Source organism: Aureococcus anophagefferens (assembly GCF_000186865.1).
Source record: "Aureococcus anophagefferens unplaced genomic scaffold AURANscaffold_1, whole genome shotgun sequence".
NCBI classification, from domain to species: Eukaryota; class Pelagophyceae; order Pelagomonadales; family Pelagomonadaceae; genus Aureococcus; species Aureococcus anophagefferens.
Genome location: NW_008705561.1, coordinates 1713451 through 1732092, shown reverse-complemented (window position 1 = coordinate 1732092; position 18642 = coordinate 1713451). Strand labels below are relative to the sequence as shown.

The window sequence follows — 18642 nt, the reverse complement described above, 5'->3', positions numbered from 1 at the left end:
CAATCGTACGTTCCCATGAAGAAGTACGGCTTCATCAAGCCCGACGAGGCCGGCGGCTCCGACATCTTCGTACACGCCAACGACATCCGCGAGGGCGCGGTCATCAGCGAGGGCGACCTCGTCGAGTACGGCGTCGCGCCCTACAAGGACCGCGTCAAGGCCGTCGACGTCACGAAGCTCGACAAACCCCGCGCCGCCGGCGCCAAGGGCGCCGCGCCCGCGCGCGCGGCCGCGGGCCCGCCGCCGGGCGCCGCCCCGCCGGTGCCCGAGCCCGGGGCGGAGCCCGAGCCGGAGCCGGAGTCCCCAGCGCCCGAGCCCGCGCCGGAGCCGGAGCCCCCGGTGCCCGAGCCCGCGCAGGAGCCGGAGCCCCCGGCGCCCGAGCCCGAGTTTTCGGCGCCCGCCGCGGAGCCCCCGGCGCCCGAGCCCGAGTTTTCGGCGATCCACGCGGCGCGCATGGCCCACTCGAAGCTCGCCGTCGACGAGGTCATGGACGACGCCGCGCGGCACCAGGCCGCCCTCGAGGCCGAGCTCGCGGACCACCGCGCGGAGCTCGAGCGCCTGCGGATCCGGCGGGACGAGGTCCCCGAGCGGCTGACGTGCCCGCTGACACTCGAATTGATGAAGCAGCCCGTGATCGCTTGCGACGGTCACACGTACGAGCGCTGCGCCATCCAGCAGTGGCTCGAGCGCGCGAAGACGTCGCCGGTCACGAACGAGCGGTTGCGCACGCCCGACCTGATCCCGAACCACGCGATGAAGGCGATGATCGCCGAGTTCCTCGACCACTCGCGGACGACCCTGTGAATCACACCTGCCCTACTTGTATTAAAAAAACTGCCTACTTCTGCTTGAGCTCGCCGATGAGCGCGTCGACGGCCTTGGCCGTGGCCTCGTAGAGCTCGTGCGCGCCGTTGATGAGGAGCGCGGCCCAGGGCGGCGCGTCGGCCGTGGCCTGGTTGCCGTCGAACCACTTGGGGTCGATGCCTTTGTAGCCGAGCTGGTACATGTAGGCGACGTTCGTGTCCGCGCCCGGCTCGTACGTGGTCTCGTGGCTCACGTTGTAGAGCCGGACGGTGCCCTCGAGCGACCGCGGCCGGTCCCTCGCCTTGACCGAGTCGTCGGGCGACAGGTCGAAGTCCTGGGGCGGCTCGGCGATCCACGTCGCGTGGACGTCGATGTCGTAGTAGAGCGCGCGCTTGCCCTTCTTGACCGTGACGGACGCGGACACGGCGGACTGCCGCTTCAGGGCCTCGCCGACGCGGACGGACGCGCCGCGGCCCAGGTCGACCTCGACGTCCTCCAGGAGCTGCGCCGCGCGCGTCATCGCCCAGCGGCTGTGGTCCTTCTCCTCGAGGTAGCCCACGGACGCGCCGGGCGTCGCGGGGCCGCCCTTGGGCTTCGGCTTCGCGTCCCCCAACTTCTCGCCGCCCGCGCGCTTCGCGGCGATGGACGCCTCCTCGGCCTTGCGCTTCGCGCGCTCCTTGAGCTCCTTCTCCTCGAACTTCTTGAGCTTGTCGAAGCGCAGCAGCTCGCGGCGGAGCGTCTGCTTCTCCGCGGGCGGCGCGTCGTCGTCGTCCGCGCGGCGCCGCGCGTCCTTGATGTCCGCGTAGGCCTTGGCGTGCTGGTGGAGCAGCTCGCGCGCGAGGGCCCGGCGGTACAGGGCCTTGCGCCGCGTCGCGCCGTCGAGGAGCTTGAGGCGCAGCATGGGGTGCGTCTCGTCGACGGCCTCGAGGTCGCCGTTCTCGACGGCCTTGCGCATCTCGTCGCGCGCCTCGAGCATGCGCGCGTAGGCGAAGTCGCAGTGCTTGATGGCCCGCGACGCCGCCTGCTCCGCGCGCGTCGCGAAGTTCAACTTGAGCAGCGCCATGGCCATGTTGCAGTAGATCGCGCCGGAGAAGTCGACGTCCTCGACGATGCCCTGGTCCCGGTTGAAGCGCAGCGACCGCGTCCAGTAGGCTAACGCGCCCGCGTAGTCCTTGGCGGCGAACTTGTCGTTGCCGGCGGCCTTGGCCGCCTCGCGGTCCTCGCACTTCTCCGCGGCGACCATGTCCTCGAGGAGCAGCGGCGACCGCTTCGCGATGTCGCCGAGGCGCTCGGCCTTCTGCAGGTCCGACTCCTCGACGGTCAGGGTCATGCCCGCGCCGGCCATGGAGCACTGCGTGAGCCGCGGGTCGTTGAGCATGGTCCGCGTCAGCGCGGAGATCTCCTCCGGCGTCTTCGCGACCAACGCCTTGGACCGGATGTCCCGCAGGCGCTTGCAGAAGTTGGCGTCGGTGACGTGCTGGCGCAGCATGGGATCCTGCAGGCACCGCTCCACGGGGCCCACCTCCGGGTGCGTGAAGAACTTGAGGAGGCCGCCGGCGGGGTCCATCTCCTCGTGGGGGCCGTGCTTCTCCGGCTCCGGCGCCGGCGCCGGCGCCTCCGGCTCCGGCGTCGACGGCATGCAGACGCCGTTCGGCGAGAAGGCCATGGCGCTCTGGCGGCCTCGCTGCCGGACAGCGCGTGTGGTGGCCTCGCTGTGCTCGAGATCTCCGTCGGAGACGATCGATCGATATCGGTGGACGCCGCGCGCCGGCGACGGCCGGCGTCCAAGTCGGCGTCCGCACCAGGGTCCGCACCCGTCTCCCCGTGCCCCACACACCGAGACCAGACGACGGAGGGGCTGTATCCGGTGGGAGGTCTGTTTTTTTCTGGCTTGGTGCTCGCTTCCGGTCCGCGCGCGCGGCCGCGTCCGCTTCAGGGCGCGGGCGGGGGCGCGTCGGGCCCCGGCGTGGGGAAGAACTCCGCGGGGTGCTCGCGGTTGTCCGACGTGCCCTTGGCGTCCGGGTTGTTGTCGTTCTCCTCGGCCTTGGAGACGTCGTCGGGCTGGGCCGCCGCGAGCGCGGCGGCGACGGGCGCGGCGGCGGGCGCGGCGCCGCCGTCGCCGGACGTGTCCATGTCGTCGGCCTGCGACTTGATCTGGACGCCCGGCACGGCCTCGACGTCCTTGAGCACGCCGAAGAGCTGGGTCTTGATGTGTTCCAGGTACTCCGTCGAGTTCAAGTTCTCCATGTTGGACACGGGCATGTGGAGCCGGTAGTCCGGGCCGTAGTACTCGAAGTAGTCGTTGTAGGGCAGCACGTCCTTGACCTCCGTGCCGAGGAGCACGGACGTCTCGTAGGTCCAGACGCGGGGCACGTTGCGCAGCGTGTAGCCGCCGCCGCCGAGCACGAGCATGGGCACGCCGAACGTCATGACGTACTTGACGCAGTCCGCGTGGCCCTTGAGGCTCAGGTTGAAGCAGCCCAGGCGGTCCCCGGAGAGGGAGTCGGCGCCGCACTGGAGCACCACGGCCCCCGGCGCGAAGACCTCCATGATCTTGCCGATGATGGGCTCGAAGATGGACTTGAAACTCGCGTCGTCCATGCCGTCGTGGAGCGGGAAGTTGATCGCGTAGTTCTTGCCCTCGTCGTAGCCGACGTCGTGCGCGTCGCCCGTTCCCGGGAAGTACTCGCCGAACTTGTGGAAGGACACGGTCATGACGCGGTTCGTCGTGTAGAAGGCCTCCTCGACGCCGTCGCCGTGGTGGATGTCGATGTCGATGTAGAGCACGCGCTGGTGCCGCTTGAGCAATTCCAGGATCCCGAGCACGCAGTCGTTGACGTAGCAGAAGCCCGACGCCTCCGACTTCTTCGCGTGGTGCAGGCCGCCGGCCCAGTTGATGACGACGTCGCTCCACTGCTGGTTGAGCCGCACCGCGCCGCCGATGGACCCGGACGTGTAGAGCTGGCAGAACTCGAAGAGCCCGTCGAAGACGGGGCAGTCCTCGCCGACGTTGAAGCGCTGCAGCTGGCGTAGGTACTCGTGCATGTTGTCCGGCGTGATGATGCGCAGGAAGTTGATGTAGTCGTCGCTGTGGAACCGCGTCATCAGCGCCGCGTTCACGGGCTTCGGCCGGAAGACCTCCATCATCCGGTACAGGCCGTAGTTCACGACGAGGTTGTGCGTCATGCGCACGCGGTGGGGCTTCATGGGGTGGCCCTGGCCGTAGTGGAAGTTCCCGATCTCCGCGTCGTAGAAGTACCTGCGCGCGCGTTCGGGTCAGATCGCGGGTCCGGGGTGTTCCGCCGCGCGACGCGCGCGCGCGCGCTCGGCCGGCGTCGGGGCGTTGCGACCGCGGCGGGGGTCGTCCGCGGCGGGCGCGGCGGCCCTTTTTCGCATCGCGGCGCGGCGCGGGGACCGGGCGCGCGCGTTCCCCAGCCAGGGGCCTGCCCCTCGCCGGTGCAACTCCAATCGGACGCCGCTTCGCACGCCACGCGACGCGACTGGCCACTCGACGCCGACATGATGGCAGCGCTCGGTCCCCCAGTTGCCGCGGCGGCGTCACGCGTCTCGCCCGGACGTGGGCGGCAAAGAGTGTATGTCGCCGCGACCGACCGAGTCCGCGCCCTTGTCGATCGACTTTCTCTCTCTCTCTCTGGAGCCGCAATCACGGTGCTGTTTGCGCTGTTGGACTTGCCAGCAAGTGCTGTTGGCCCGCGTCGGCGGCCACGCCGACGATTACTTCCACTTTTACTTCCGCCGTCTCCGACGATGTCACAGGGCGATTACGCGGGCTTGGGGGATGGCGGAGGCGCCTCGGGCGGCGGCTCCTCGGCGACGGGGGATAGGAGCGGGGTGGTTTCGTGCGACGAGAGCTAGATGTCCATGGGCGCCGGCGGCGGCGGCGCATCGGGCCGCGGCGCGAACTCCGCCGGGTGCTCGCGCTTGATCGCGCCCGTCTTCAGGTCCAGCGCCGGCGGCTTGGCGTCCGGGTCCTGGGCGCTGTCGTCGACCTCGCGGAGCTTCGAGTTCCAGTCCGGCGGCACGTCGTGGATCTGGAGCGACGGCGCGCCCTTGAGGCCGTTGAGCATCTCGAGGAGCTCGTCGCGCGTCGCCGCGAGGCTCTCGCGCGTGTTCGCGTTCTCGAGGTTCGGGTTCTTCGTGAGGTGGAGCTTGAAGTCCGGCGAGTAGTACTCGAAGTAGTCGTTGTAGGGGATGTCCTCGCCGACGGGCGTGTCCAGGAGCACGGACGTCTCGTAGGCCCAGCACCGCGCGACATTCCGGATCGTGTAGCCCCCGCCGCCGAGCACGAGCAGCGGCACGCCGAAGCCCTTGACGAAGCGCACGCAGTCGCCGTGGCCCTCGAGCGTCAGGTTGAAGCAGCCCAGCCGGTCGCCCGTCAGGGAGTCCGCGCCGCACTGGAGCACGACGGCCGTCGGCCGGTAGACGTCCATGATCTTCTGGATCACGGGCTTGAAGACCTGGCCGTAGCTCACGTCCTCCATGCCCTCCTTGAGGGGGAAGTTCACGGAATAGTACTTGCCCTTCTTCGCGCCGACGTCCGCGACGTTGCCCGTGCCGGGGAAGAAGTCGCCGTACTTGTGGAAGCTGCACGTCATGACGCGGTCCGTGCAGTAGAAGGCCTCCTCGACGCCGTCGCCGTGGTGGATGTCGATGTCGATGTAGAGCACGCGCGCGTGGTACTTCAATAGCTCCAGGATCGCCAGCACGATGTCGTTGATGTAGCAGAAGCCCGACGCCTCGGACTTTTTGGCGTGATGTAAACCGCCGGACCAGTTGATCGCGATGTCCGTGGCCCCGTGGTTCAGCTTCACGGCGCCGTCGATGGACGCGCCGGACGCGATCTGCTGGAACTCGAAGAGGCCGTCGTAGACGGGGCAGTCCGTGCACTCGCCGACGTTGAACCGCGTCATCTGCGTCACGAACGGCCGCACCTACGAGTTGACGTTTTTCGACGCGCGAAACACGCACCCACGGGACGCGGGGGTCCCCGACGTTGTCCGGCGACACGCGCTGGAGGAAGGCGACGTAGTCGTCGCTGTGGAACCGCGTCATCTCCGCCGCCGACGCGAGGTGCGGCCGGTAGACATCGAGCTTCCGGTACAAACCGCTCGACAGGATGAGGTGGTGCGTCAGCTTCAAGCGGTGCGGCTTCATCGGGTGGCCCGGCCCGTAGTAGAAGTGGCCCACGTCCGTGTCGTAAAAGTACTGCGCGCGCGGTGCGGGTCGGGCGGTGCGGCGGCGGGGGCGGGGTGTGGCGGCGAAACCGCGCGCGCGCGGCGACGTACCGACACGCGCTGTTTGACCATGGCGGCGACAAAGCTCCCGCTGCTCCCGATGCGCCCCTCGCGGGTCGCACGGGCAGCAGCGCGTCGACGGCGCGGACAGGCGGCGGCGCGGCGCCGGAGAGCGACGAGAGTCGGCCGCCGAGCCGCCGATCGCGTCGTCGCGCGCCGCGCGCACCGCCGCAGCGATCGCCGCGCAACGCGCGCACGCCTGTGAACGACCGCAGCGCTCGCAGATCTCGCTGCGCAACGCGCGCACGTCTGCGCGCCGCAGCAGCGCTCGCCGCGCACGCAAACGACCGCGCCGCCATGGAGCTGCCGCCGCCGCCGGCGTGGTTCGACCGCGACGACCTCGTGCCGCCGCCGCCGCCGACGAACGCGAACCTGCGGTCCTTCGGGTCGCCGGACTTCGACGAGGCCTTCTGGGACGCGCGGCCGCCCGCGGAGCTCTGCGGCGAGATCAAGGCGCTCAACCGCGCGGCCGTGCTCCAGTTCTGCGGTGTCATGCGCCTCGTCGCCGAGGACGGCGAGAGCGACAACGGCGACGTCTCGAAGCTCATGGGCGAGCTCGACGAGAAGTTCGCCGCCATGCAGAAGCTCGCCGGGACGCTGCGCGTCTCGCAGGCCCGGGAAGAGCTCCTGCGGCACCTGCGGAACGAGACCGCGCAGCGCGTCGAGGCCGCGCGGCTGATGCGGGCGAAGGCGGCGAAGGCGCGCGGCGAGGTCGCCGCGCTGCTCGCGGCGCCCGACGAGCCCCTGCCGACGGACCCGGCCTACAGCGAGGAGAACCGCAAGGCGAAGGTGGAGCGGACGTACGACGCGTTCCTCGCGCACGAGGCGGCGGAACGGGCCAAGGCGAAGCTCGAGGGCCGGCCGCCGCCGAACCAGCCGCCCTGGGACGCCCCGCGCCGGCCGCCGGGCCCGCCGGACGCGGCGGCGGAGGCCGCCATCCGCGACATCCTCGAGGCCTTCAACGAGGCCCAGAGCGACGGCGCTGGCAGTTAAGAACGACCAGTTCAGACCTACGCGTGGATGGAGAGCATCGCGTGGTAGACCGGAACGACGCCGATGAGCAATCCGACGCCGAGGTGGAGGCCGAGCGTCGGCGCGGCCTCGCGGTGGAAGGGCCAGCGGAGGTCGCTCCGGTCCCCGACGAGCCGTAGGAGGATGACCGCGGCGACGACGGGCCCGAAGGCGAGGGCCGCGGCGGCGGCGCGCGCGCGGTGGAGCGGCCGCGGGGCGGCGGCCTCGCGCGCGGCGCCGAGGAAGAGGACCGCGACGAAGATCATATACCCGTAGAAGCCCCTGAGGCTCTTCGGCATCGGCGGGTACGTCGCGTCCTCCGCCGCCCGCGCCACCGTGCCGTCCTTCGCCGGCGCGGCCTTGGCGGCCGCGTCGCCCGCGCCCCGGTACGTCTTCGACGAGCCGTGGAGGCAGTCGCGGAACGTGCCGAAGAGGTGGTCCAGCGGGAACGACGCGCTGCCGTAGTTGCATTCGAATCTTCGGTGGTGCAGCATGTGGAACTGGTCCGACTGCAGGTGGTCCTCCCAGCCGCTGTGCGACGCCGCGGGCGACAGCAGCAGGTGCACGCCGTTCCACCAGAAGACGAACGGATGCGCGCGGCAGTAGAGCGACGGGCCGACGCAGGAGAAATAAAAAAGATGTTCGACGGGATGCATGCATAGACCGGCGAAGGGCTCGATGTCGATGTTGCGGTGGTGGAGCGAGTGGACGAACTTGTAGAGCGGCTTCACGTGGATCAGGCGATGCGCGAAGTAGAAGTGGGCGCCCCGGTAGAGCGGGATCGCGACGATCCAGAGCGCGAGCCGCACGTATGCGCCGGAGCTATCCAGCGCGTGGGTCGGCAGCGTCCCCCGCGCCGCGCCGCGCATGTAGACGCATTCCCAGGCCGTCCACTGGACCACCGCGAGGACGCTGTACCACACGTTGTGGAGCATTCGAGAGGCGTCCGGGAAGACGTTGGGCATAAATTTGCGGTCGCTGCACCCCCAGACGTAGAGCGCCGCGTGCCAGAAACCCACGTAGCCAAACGTCGTGACGAAGTTGACGGCCAAACGCCGAAGCATCCAGCCGCGCCGCCACTCGCTCGCCGCGGCGAGGTCGTACGGGCACGCGCACCACACGACCGCGGCGATGGAGAGCCAGACGAAGTTTGGGCTGTAGAACACATGCGCGCAGCGTGCGACGTTGGCGGCCCAGGCGCGCCAGGTCGGCGGCACCTGCTTCGATTCGCCCGGCCGCTTCGACAAGTCAACCCAGCCCGGCGCTTTGAAGAATGATCCGTCCGTCGTGCCGGCGAATCCGCCGCCGGCGCCCGACATTGTATGCACGCTGCTCCGCCGATCGGATCCGACCGCGATGCAGCCCCAGATTGCGACCTCGACTACAACACTTACTACAACCAACAGCACCGTGAAGTTCACGAAAAACTTCAACCCCGAATTTTTACGCCTCGGCCTGGACGATCTGGACGCGGTTCCCCTCGAGCTTGACGGCGCCCGTCGCGACGAGGGCGAGGAGCTCCGCGTTCCACCGCGCGTGGTCCGCCGTGTAGCGCGCGTGCCGCTCGGCCTGGTAGGCCGCGAGCGCCGCCGCGTGGTCGCCCTTCGCGTCGCGCCGCGGCTCGAGGACGCGCGCGGAGACCCAGCCGCGGCCCGCGACCCAGAGGCGGTCGACGCCCTCGGAGCTCGTCGCCTCGCGGACCGCGACGACGTCCTCGCCGGGCCGGAGCACGCCGACGAGCGCGCCCGTCTGTTCGACGTGGTCGCGGACGAGCGCGCCCTTGGCCCCGCGGACGCGGAAGCGGCCGCCGCCGTCGCGCGGCAGCTTCGGGAGCGCCGCGCAGGGCGCGATGACCGTCGGCGGCCGCGGCGCCTCGCCCGCGAGCTCGGGCCGCGCGGGCCCGTCGTGCACGGCGACCGCCGCCGTCGCGGGCGCGGCGACCGCCGCCGTCGCGGGCGCGGCGACCGCCGCCGTCGCGGGCGCGGCGACCGCCGCCGTCGCTCGCACGGCGGCGTACAGATTCAGCGACGCGCGGAGCCGCGGGGGCAGCCCGGGGCAGCGCGCGGGCACGCCGCCGAGGACCGCCGCGAGCTCGCTGAACGACGACTGGAACGTGCCGAGGATCGAGGTGCAGCGCGCGAGGAGGTAGAGGTCGGCCAACGCGTCGACGGACGACGTGTGGCGCACGACCTTGAGGCAGGCGTGGGGCGTCGCGAAGCGCTTGTCGAGCACGACGAGGCGGCCGTCGTCCGCCGCGGCGCGGAACGTCGCCAGGACGCGGTCGACGGTCCCCCGCGCGTCCGCGGCGAGGAAGACGACGGGGTGTCCGGGGTCCGGCGCCGCGCCCCGCAGCAGCGCGCCGATCTCGGCCTCGAAGCGGTCGACCGTCGACGCGTAGGCCGCGAAGCCGTCGTGGAACCTGGCAGGAAAAGAGTGCGAAATTCCCAACTTTGGAGGCTTCTATCTCGGTTATTTTCCGCTCGTTTCGGCTAATTTTTGGACGGACGATTATCTCTCGGAGCGCCCTCGAAGCGTGGATCCGTTCTCTGGAACGATTGCGCGCGGAACACTCATGTTGAAGCGAACTTGAATCACCCTGTTCCTGCCCCGTCGTGGAACGTCTCGTGGTCCGTGCCCCGGACGTGGACGCCGACCGTGCGCCGCGACAGGTCCAGGAGCCCCCAGGGTCCCAGCGACAGGAACCCGTTGACGGCGCCGCGCACGGCCGCGGACGGCGCGAGGCGCCCGAGGCAGCGCCGCGCCGCCGCGTCGAAACTCGCAAAGTCGGGCGCGCCGGCCTCCGTGGACAGCAGGAAGGTCCACGGCGCGGTCCAGAAGTGAGACGCGCGCTTCGTGTCGAAGACCCAGCAGTCCGGCGCGTCCCGCAGCTCCTGGACGCGCGCGCCGTCGACGACCGCGAGGCCGTCGGCATCGTCGTAGAGCTCCGAGAACGCGCCCTGGCAGGCGATCTCGCCCTCCCAGAGCAGCTCGAAGGCCGCGCCGTAGTGGTCCGCGAGCGCCCAGAGGCCGCCGAGCCCCGCGAGCCGGTTGCAGAGGCCGTTGTGCGCGACGAAGGCGACGACGCGCGGCGGCCCGGGCGGCCGGAAGGCGCCCGGCTCCCGCGCGAGCCAGGCGACGGCGTCGCCCCAGGAGTCCTCGCCCTCGGCGCCCCACCGCCCGCGCTCGTCGGGCAGCGCCGGCAGGTCGACGACGACCATCGTTTTAAGGCTACCGGATCGAGAGGCTGCCCATCGTCTGCTCTCCCAGATCAAGTTGCCTTCAACGACAAAGCGACCCACGAACCCACCCTCCGAGGCACAGGAGACAAGCGCCCGAGCTAAGGCGGCGGCGACCGGCGCGCGCCGCGCCCTATTTTCGGAGGTTGTTGAGCCTGGCCTCGAGGTCGGAGACGGTGGACGCGTCCGCGCCGCCGCCGCCGCCGCCGCCCGCGTCGGCGACGGCGACGGGCGCGGCGGGGACGTCGGCGGCCTGGGGCTGGTTCGGGGCGAGGGTCGGCGCCGCGGGGACCGTGTCGCCGAAGGAGATGCCGATCTCGTCGAGGACGGCGCCGACGATCTTCTCCTCCTCCTCCTCGTCGCCGTCCTGCTCCATGGCGTCGTCGAGCATGTCGCCCATCATCTCCTGGGTCATCTCGGCGCGCTCGTTCTCGAGCTGGAAGTTCATCATGATCTTCTGCACCGCGGGCACGTTCACCGTCTTGTTCATCTTGATCATCGCCTGCGTGACGGACTTCATGGCCGACGCCATGGCCTCCTGCGACTTCACCGTCTGGAGCTTGAGGCTCACGGCGCCGAGGTGGCTCCGGAGCTCGATGAATTTCGTGATGTAGGTCCGCGTGCGCACGAGGTCCTTGGCCATGATCTTCACGCTCCCCATCTGCCCCTGGCCCGCGTACTTCTTGATGTCCGCGATGAGCTTCTGCTCCTGCTTCTCGAGGTTCGCGCGCTCGCGGTCGAGCTCGCGCATGGCCTTGTTGATCTCCCGCTTGTTCTTCCGCAGCACCTCCTTGAGCGGCACCTTGCGGCCCCAGGTGTTCCCCATGGCGTGCGGCGGCGCGCGCGGCCGCGGCGAAGCGGCGCGGCCGCCGGCGGTGGTGGCGAGCGGTGGTGAGCGGCCGCGGCGCGTCGACGGGCGATGCGACGGGCGCGCGCGAGCCAAGTGGTCGAGTCCTTGTGGAGAGCCGGCCTCTCGTGGAATGAGCTCGAGCTGCGCGCGCCGAGACTTTTTGCCGCTGCGGCGTGCCTGCGGCATCGCTGACCTTGCAGCACCCATGCCTGCATCACCGATGACCGCCGGTGACCTTACACCGCGAGCCCCGCCACGCCCGCCGCGGGCGGCTCGTCCGCGAAGACGACGTCGAACGCGTCCGCGGGGATGTCCCCGCCGTCCCAGTCGCCGGGGGGTACGTCCCCCAGCATCATGCGCTGCGCGAGGCGCCCGAGCTCGTCGGAGCTCTTCGCCGCGTAGCCGTTGCAGCCGACGCAGCAGCCGAGGGATTCGTCGAATTTGTGGACGTAGGGGCGGGACGTCGGCGTCTTCGGGATGACGCACCGGTCCGTCGCGTCGCCGACGGTGGCGGGCGCGTCGCGGACCGCGCGCTTCGCGACGAGCGCGAGCTCGCAGCGCGCGAAGGAGTCGAGGCGCTCCTCGACGTAGCGGTCCTCGTACCACTTGGCCGCCGCCTCGCGGTCCTTCAACGCCCGTTCGAAGAACGCGCCGTGGCCGACCTTGATCGACAGGCCGCCGTCGCCGTAGTCGAGCGGCGGCAGCACGTAGCAGCTGTCGAACTGGGCCCACGCCGTGCCGTAGGGGGCCGCGCCGCCTTTCACGATGATCGCCGGCATGTCGCCGAGCGCCGCGGCCGCGTCCGCCGGCGCGAACGCGCGGCGCCGCACGGTCTGCGTCGTCAGCTCCAGCGCCACGCGCCGGGGGAGCAGCGGCTTGAAGTTCGTGAAGGCGTTCGTGCAGACGAGGCACGTCTTGGCCCTCACCGCGCGCCCGTCCGAGAGCCTCACCTTCACGAGCCCGTCCTCGCGCGCCGTCGCCTCCGCGGCGGCGTCGTAGTGGACGACGCCCGCCTGTGCGCCGAGCGCCGCCTGCGCCAGGAGCAGGCGCCGCGGGCTCACGACGCCCGCGCCCGTCTTCGCGCCGCTCTCGAAGAGCGCGGCGTATCGCGGCCGCGGGCCCTCGCCCTCGTCGCTCGCGGGCGCGCCGTCGACCTTGAAGTCCTGGAGCAGCGTGCAGTCGAGGCGCAGCCTCGGCCACTTGGCGCGCAGCTGGTCCTCGTCGAGGGCCTCGAGCTCCAGGCGTCGCGACGCGGCCGTCGCGGCGACGGCCGCGAGGTAGGGCCCGCCGGCCCGGCCCACCGCGAGGCAGCCCACGGCGTCGTGGAACCGGATGCCCGACCGCGCCTCGATGTCCGCGTAGCGGTCCATGGACCGCGACGCCAGCGCCGCCCAGGTCGGGTCCACGTCGAGGCGCCGGGTGATGCGGCCCTCGTCGTTGTGGCAGCCGTAGACGCCGACCTCGGGCTGCGATTGCTCCGTGGGGCCCACGATCGCGACGCGGTGGCCGGCCTCGGCGGCGTGGCGCGCCGCGGCGCTCCCGACGAGCCCGCGGCCCACGACGACGAGGTCGTAGGGGGCGTCGGAGAGGGCTGCCATCTTCGAGAAGCACGCTTCGCGCACAGGTGCTGAGGTGCATGAGCCGTGCATGGTGCAGAAATCCTTGATTAGCCCTGGCTAGGTGACGATTGCCGCCGCCACAGCCGGCCGCGAGGTGCTCGCGGCGTCGTCTTTGAGCGTCGACCCGTCGGCCTCGCGGCGGGTTGAGGCCCCGCCATGTCCTCCAGGAAGGACAAGGACAAGAGCGGCGGCGATGGGCGCTTCTTCTCGACGACCAAGAAGGGCGAGACGCAGGAGCTGCGCACCGAGCTCCAGTCGGCGCGTTTGCGGCGTCGAAAATCGTCGCACCGTCGCGCGTGGGACCGCGCGCGCCCGCCGTCGCGCCTGCGTGCCACAAGCCGGTCGCCGTCCGTTAAAAAGTGACACAGCCGCGCGCGCGCGCGCGCCGCCGGTCCGCATCTCGATACGAACGCAGGCGTCGCGGGACAAGAAGATCGACGCCGTGAAGAAGGTCATCGCGAACATGACCGTGGGCAAGGACGTGTCCATGCTCTTCACGGACGTGCTGAACTGCATCCAGACGGGCAACATCGAGCTCAAGAAGCTCGTCTACCTCTACCTCATCAACTACGCGCGGACGCACCCCGACATGGCGCTCCTCGCGGTCAACACCTTCGTCAAGGACGCCGCGGACCCGAACCCGCTCGTGCGCGCCCTGGCGATCCGCACCATGGGCTGCATCCGCGTCGAGCGCATCACGGAGTATTTGTGCGAGCCCTTGGCGGCGTGCGTCAAGGACGGCGACCCCTACGTGCGCAAGACGGCGGCGCTCTGCGTGGCGAAGCTCTACGACATCCAGCCCGAGTTGGTCGTCGACCGGGGCTTCGTCGACGCCCTGCGGGACCTCGTCGCGGACCCGAACCCGACGGTCGTCGCGAACGCCGTCGCCGCGCTGACGGAGATCTCCGAGGCGTCGAACGACGACGACGTCATGAAGATGTCGACGTCCGTGCTCCAGAAGCTGCTGGCGGCGCTGAACGAGTGCACGGAGTGGGGCCAGGTGTCCATCCTGGACGCGCTGGCCAAGTACGTGCCCGCGGAGGCCAAGGACGCGGAGAACATCGTCGAGCGCGTGCTCCCGCGGCTGCAGCACGCGAACAGCGCCGTCGTCATGAGCGCCGTCAAGGTCATCCTCCAGTACATGTACGCGGCCATGGACGTCGAGTCCGAGCTCTGCGCGGGCTACCGGAAGAAGCTCGCGCCGCCGCTCGTGACGCTCGTCAACGGCGAGCCCGAGATGTGCTACGTCGCGCTGCGCAACATCAACCTGATCGTCCAGCGGGACCGGCGCATCCTCGAGAACGAGATCAAGGTCTTCTTCTGCAAGTACAACGACCCCATCTACGTCAAACTGGAGAAGCTCGAGATCATGATTCGTTTGGTGTCGGAGAAGAACGTGGACCAGGTGCTGCTGGAGTTCAAGGAGTACGCCCAGGAGGTCGACATCGACTTCGTGCGCCGCGCCGTGCGCGCCATCGGCCGCTGCGCCGTCAAGCTCGACAAGGCCGCGCAGCGCTGCGTGAACGTGCTCCTCGAGCTGATCCAGACGAAGGTGAACTACGTCGTCATGGAGGCCGTCGTCGTCGTCAAGGACATCTTCCGCAAGTACCCGAACCGCTACGAGAGCGTCATCGGCACGCTCTGCGAGAATTTGGAGTCGCTGGACGAGCCGGACGCGAAGGCGTCGATGATCTGGATCATCGGCGAGTACGCGGACCAGATCGAGAACGCGGACGAGCTGCTGGAGACGTTCCTCGAGTCCTTCGCCGAGGAGGAGCACGCCGTGCAGCTCCAGCTGCTGACGGCGACGGTGAAGCTCTTCCTGAAGCAGCCCAACGAGGGCAAGGCGCAGGAGATGGTCCAGTCGACCCTGGACAAGGCGACGACGACGTCCGACAACCCGGACCTGCGGGACCGGGGCTTCATCTACTGGCGCCTCCTGAGCACGAACCCGGACTGCGCCAAGGCCGTCGTGCTGGGCGAGAAGCCGGCGATCCAGGACGACACGGACGCGCTCGACGACGACACGTTGGAAGATTTGCTCTCGAAGCTCGCGACGCTCGCGTCCGTGTACCACAAGCCCCCGGCGGCCTTCGTGCTGGACGGCGACGCTGCCAAGGACGCGGCGGAGGGCGAGGAGGAGGAGGCCTACGACGACTTCGACGACGCGGACGGCGGCGGCGGCGGCGGCGACGAGCCGCCGCCCGCGGGCGACGACGACCTCTCCGGCGGCATCCTCGGCGGCGGCGGCGGCGGCGGCGCGGGGTCCGGCGAGATCGACCTGCTCGACATGGGCGTCCTCGGCCTCGACGCCGCGCCGCCGCCGGCCGCGCCCGCGGCGCCGGCTTTGGGCGGCGGCGACCTCCTCGGCGGCGGCGGCGTCCTCGACGCGTTCGCGGCGCCGCCGGCGGCGCCGACGCCGCCCGCGGCGCCCGTGGCGCGGCCCAAGGTGCTGCTCGTCCAGCCGGGCCCGGCGAGCGGCGGCGTCGGCCTCAAGGCGTCCGTCGGCCCCGGCGCGGCCGGCCTGAGCTTCGACGTCGAGGTGCAGAACGGGTCGCCGCAGCCGCTGCGCATGCTCCAGGTCCAGTGCAACAAGTCGCCCTTCGGCATCGCGCCCCAGGGCACGCCGGCGCTCCAGTTCGCCCCGCCCGTGCTCCCCGGCGGCCAGGGCGCCGCGAGCCTGCCGCTCGCCGCGGGCGTCGGCGCGATGCTCGCGCCGTACCAGGGCCCCGCGGCGAACGCGCCGCCCCACGTCGTGCCGCTCCAGATCGCCTTCAAGAACGCGGACACGGGCGCCGTCTTCTACGGCGCCGCGCCCGTCGACTTCGACGCGCTCTGGGCACCCGACGGCGCCATGGACCGCGGCGCGTTCATCGCCAACTGGAAGGCCATCGACGACTCGCTCGAGACGTCGTCGACGGTGCCCGACCTCCCGACGGGCGCGTCCATCGAGGCCGCCAGCGCCAAGCTCTCCGCGCGCAACGCGCACTACGTCGCGCGGCGCGCCGTGCCCAACCAGCCCGCGGGCACCGAGGTCGCGTACTTCTCGATCAAGACGGCCGGCGGCGCGCACACGTTCCTCGTCGAGCTCACCTTCAAGCAGGGCCTCAACGCCTGCAAGGTCTGCGTCAAGACCTCGTCCCAGCCCTTCGCCAACCTCGCCAAGGCCGCCGTCGAGCGCATCCTCCGCGCGCCGTAGCGCGCCCTCGGGCGCGCCGCCCGCGCGCGGCCGGCGCCGACGCCGCGCGATCCGCGCCCAACCGTCGAGGGGCCTCGTTTAAGATCCGGGTCCCGCGGTTCGCTAGGCGTGGTTGTGGGGGGGCGGGGGGCGGCGGCGACGAGGGCTGCTGCGCCGGAACTGTGGCGGCGGACGGCGTCGACGAGGCTTCGACGGACTTGTCGACGGCGTTCAACTGCGTGAACGCAGCCTCCTACGTCGTCGATCAGTCGTCGATCATCAATCCGCCTTGCACGATGATGTTGCGCGCGCTTCTTGCAACCTTCGCGGCCACCGCCGGCGCCCTCGTGGCGCCGAGCGCCCGGTCGGCGCGCGCCGCGCCGCGGATGGCGGTGAGCTCACCCCAGTCGAACTACAAGATCACGCTCCTGCCCGGCGACGGCATCGGTCCCGAGATCACGGCGGCGACGGTCAAGGCGCTCAACGCCGCCGGCGCGACCAAGGGCGTGTCCTTCGAGTACGACGAGCAGCTCCTCGGCGGCTGCGCCATCGACGCCGCCGGCACGCCTTGGCCCGAGGCGACGCTCAAGTCGTGCCAGGCGGCCGACAGCATCCTCATGGCGGCGATCGGCGGTCCCAAGTGGGACGGCAACCCGCGGGAGCTGCGGCCCGAGACGGGCCTGCTGGCCATGCGCCAGGAGCTGGGCCTCTTCGCGAACCTGCGTCCCGCCAAGGCCATCCCCCAGCTCCTCGAGGCGTCGTCCCTAAAACCGGAGATCGTCGAGGGCGTCGACATCATGGTCGTCCGCGAGCTCTGCGGCGACGTCTACTTCGGCAAGCCCGCGGGCATCTTCGTCAACGACGAGGGCCACCGCGTGGGCCAGAACAACATGATCTACAGCGAGCCGGAGATCGAGCGCATCGCGCGCGTCGCCATGGACGTCGCGGCGAAGCGCGGCGGCAAGTGCTGCTCCATCGACAAGGCCAACGTGCTGGATGTGTCCCAGCTCTGGAAGGAGGTGGTGATTCGCGTCCACGGCGAGTCGTGGGCGGACACCGTGGAGCTGAGCCACATGTACGTCGACAACGCGGCCATGCAGCTCGTGCGCTGGCCGAAGCAGTTCGACACGATCGTCTGCGGCAACATCTTCGGCGACATCCTCAGCGACGAGGCGTCCATGCTCGTCGGCTCCCTCGGCATGCTGCCATCTGCGTCCCTCCCCTCCGAGGGGCCCGGCGTCTTCGAGCCCATCCACGGCTCCGCGCCGGACATCGCGGGCACCGACGCCGCGAACCCGCTCGCGATGATCCTCTCCGCGGCCATGATGTGCACCTACGACCTCGCCCAGCCCGAGCTCGGCCAGCTCCTCGAGGACGCCGTCGAGGCCGTCCTCGACGACGGCCTCCGCACGAAGGACATCGTCTCCGAGGGCGCGACGGACCAGACGCTCGTCGGGTGCGTGGCCATGGGCGACGCCGTCGCCGCCAAGGTCGAGGCCCTCGCCAAGGTCCTCGCGTGAGTCGTCCTAAAGGATCACGAAGCTTGCTTTAGGCGAGGCCCACGTAGGTCTCGAGGACGTAGACGAGCGCGATGGTCGCGGGGAAGAGCGACAGCACCGCGAGCGCCGTCTTCGGCGTGTGGACGGGCCGCGTCGCGACGGCGAAGACGCAGGCCTCCGCGGCGAGGATCGCGAGCGTCTCCGCCGTGTACTTCCAGTAGAGCTTCTGGAAGTAGATGATGGCGAGGAAGACGAGGAGGCAGTACGTGTTGTTCATGACCGCCGCGCCCAGGAGCTGCTCGTAGGCGACGACCATGGACTTCTGCGTCTTCTTGAGCGCGAAGGTGTAGGACGCGAGGACCTCGCTCCCGTTCGTGATGATGGGCGCGACGACGAAGGACACGTAGAAGGCGTTGACGCCCGACCGCGCGCCGGCCTCGTTGAGCACGTCGACGACTGGGTCCGAGAACGTGAGCACCAGGGCCGTCCCCAGGCCGCAGAGCTTCATCGCCGCGCGGCGGATCGCCGCCTGCTGGTCCTCGATGGACTTGTACTTGTCCGCCACGAACTCGTCGGGCACCTCCTCGTCCTCGTCGTCGTCGTCGTCGGCGACGGGCGCCGGCGACGGCGCGCGCCGCGCCGCGGACGTCTGGCGCTGCAGCGAGGACCCCCCCGCGGCCTCGTCGCGCTTCTTCGCCGCGGCGTAGAGGACCATGCCGCGGCAGAACTCGGGGAAGTCGACGACGCCGTCGCGGTTGCAGTCGAAGTGCGCGAAGGTCGCCTCGAGGGATTTCGCGTCCTTGGGCTCGTTCATGTCCTCGAAGACCTTCGACAGCTCCTTGAGGCTGAGCACTCCGGAGCCGTCGGCGTCGTAGCGCGCGTAGAAGGGCAGGAGCACGGACTTGACCAGCGAGCTCACGGGGGCGCCGGACGACGGCGCCTCGGCGTCGACGAGCGGGCTCCGCGCGTCGTGTTTCTCGGCCGCGAGGTGCGGCTCGAGCGCCGCGATGATGCCCAGGCCCCGGCCCCGGACGGAACGGACCGCGGCGGCGGACGTGCGGCTCTCGAGGACGGGGTGCCCGGCGAAGGCCGCCCGGTACTGCGTCCGCAGGTACGCGAGGAAGCCGAGC

General features: G+C 70.5%; 7 protein-coding genes across 7 annotated transcripts; 2 read left to right on the top strand and 5 right to left on the bottom strand.

The window, feature by feature from the left end:
* Nucleotides 1–806: 806 nt before the first annotated feature.
* On the bottom strand, nucleotides 807–2503 carry AURANDRAFT_70563 (expressed protein; the record flags this gene model as incomplete). Its single annotated transcript, XM_009034105.1, has 1 exon — nucleotides 807–2503. A coding segment is annotated over one exon (1697 nt), but the record flags the coding sequence as incomplete, so codon positions are not given.
* A 177-nt stretch (nucleotides 2504–2680) lies between these two features.
* AURANDRAFT_69603 (hypothetical protein) lies at nucleotides 2681–4413 on the bottom strand (the record flags this gene model as incomplete). The annotated part of the gene is made up of 2 exons (XM_009034104.1): nucleotides 2681–4063; nucleotides 4291–4413. The coding sequence occupies 2 exons, from the start codon at nucleotides 4323–4325 to the stop codon at nucleotides 2737–2739; spliced, it is 1362 nt and encodes a 453-aa protein (XP_009032352.1).
* A 263-nt stretch (nucleotides 4414–4676) lies between these two features.
* Nucleotides 4677–5735, bottom strand: AURANDRAFT_18932 (hypothetical protein; the record flags this gene model as incomplete). The annotated part of the gene is made up of 1 exon (XM_009034103.1): nucleotides 4677–5735. One exon carries the CDS (start codon nucleotides 5733–5735, stop codon nucleotides 4677–4679), a length of 1059 nt encoding a protein of 352 aa, XP_009032351.1.
* Nucleotides 5736–10499: 4764 nt separating this feature from the next.
* AURANDRAFT_18982 (hypothetical protein) lies at nucleotides 10500–11192 on the bottom strand (the record flags this gene model as incomplete). Its single annotated transcript, XM_009034102.1, has 1 exon — nucleotides 10500–11192. The coding sequence occupies one exon, from the start codon at nucleotides 11190–11192 to the stop codon at nucleotides 10500–10502; it is 693 nt and encodes a 230-aa protein (XP_009032350.1).
* A 1836-nt stretch (nucleotides 11193–13028) lies between these two features.
* AURANDRAFT_52040 (hypothetical protein) lies at nucleotides 13029–15345 on the top strand (the record flags this gene model as incomplete). The annotated part of the gene is made up of 2 exons (XM_009034409.1): nucleotides 13029–15087; nucleotides 15159–15345. Coding segments are annotated over 2 exons (2244 nt in total), but the record flags the coding sequence as incomplete, so codon positions are not given.
* A 1054-nt stretch (nucleotides 15346–16399) lies between these two features.
* On the top strand, nucleotides 16400–17533 carry AURANDRAFT_18502 (hypothetical protein; the record flags this gene model as incomplete). The annotated part of the gene is made up of 1 exon (XM_009034410.1): nucleotides 16400–17533. One exon carries the CDS (start codon nucleotides 16400–16402, stop codon nucleotides 17531–17533), a length of 1134 nt encoding a protein of 377 aa, XP_009032658.1.
* Nucleotides 17534–17561: 28 nt separating this feature from the next.
* AURANDRAFT_19015 (hypothetical protein) lies at nucleotides 17562–18020 on the bottom strand (the record flags this gene model as incomplete). The annotated part of the gene is made up of 1 exon (XM_009034101.1): nucleotides 17562–18020. One exon carries the CDS (start codon nucleotides 18018–18020, stop codon nucleotides 17562–17564), a length of 459 nt encoding a protein of 152 aa, XP_009032349.1.
* Nucleotides 18021–18642: the final 622 nt, after the last annotated feature.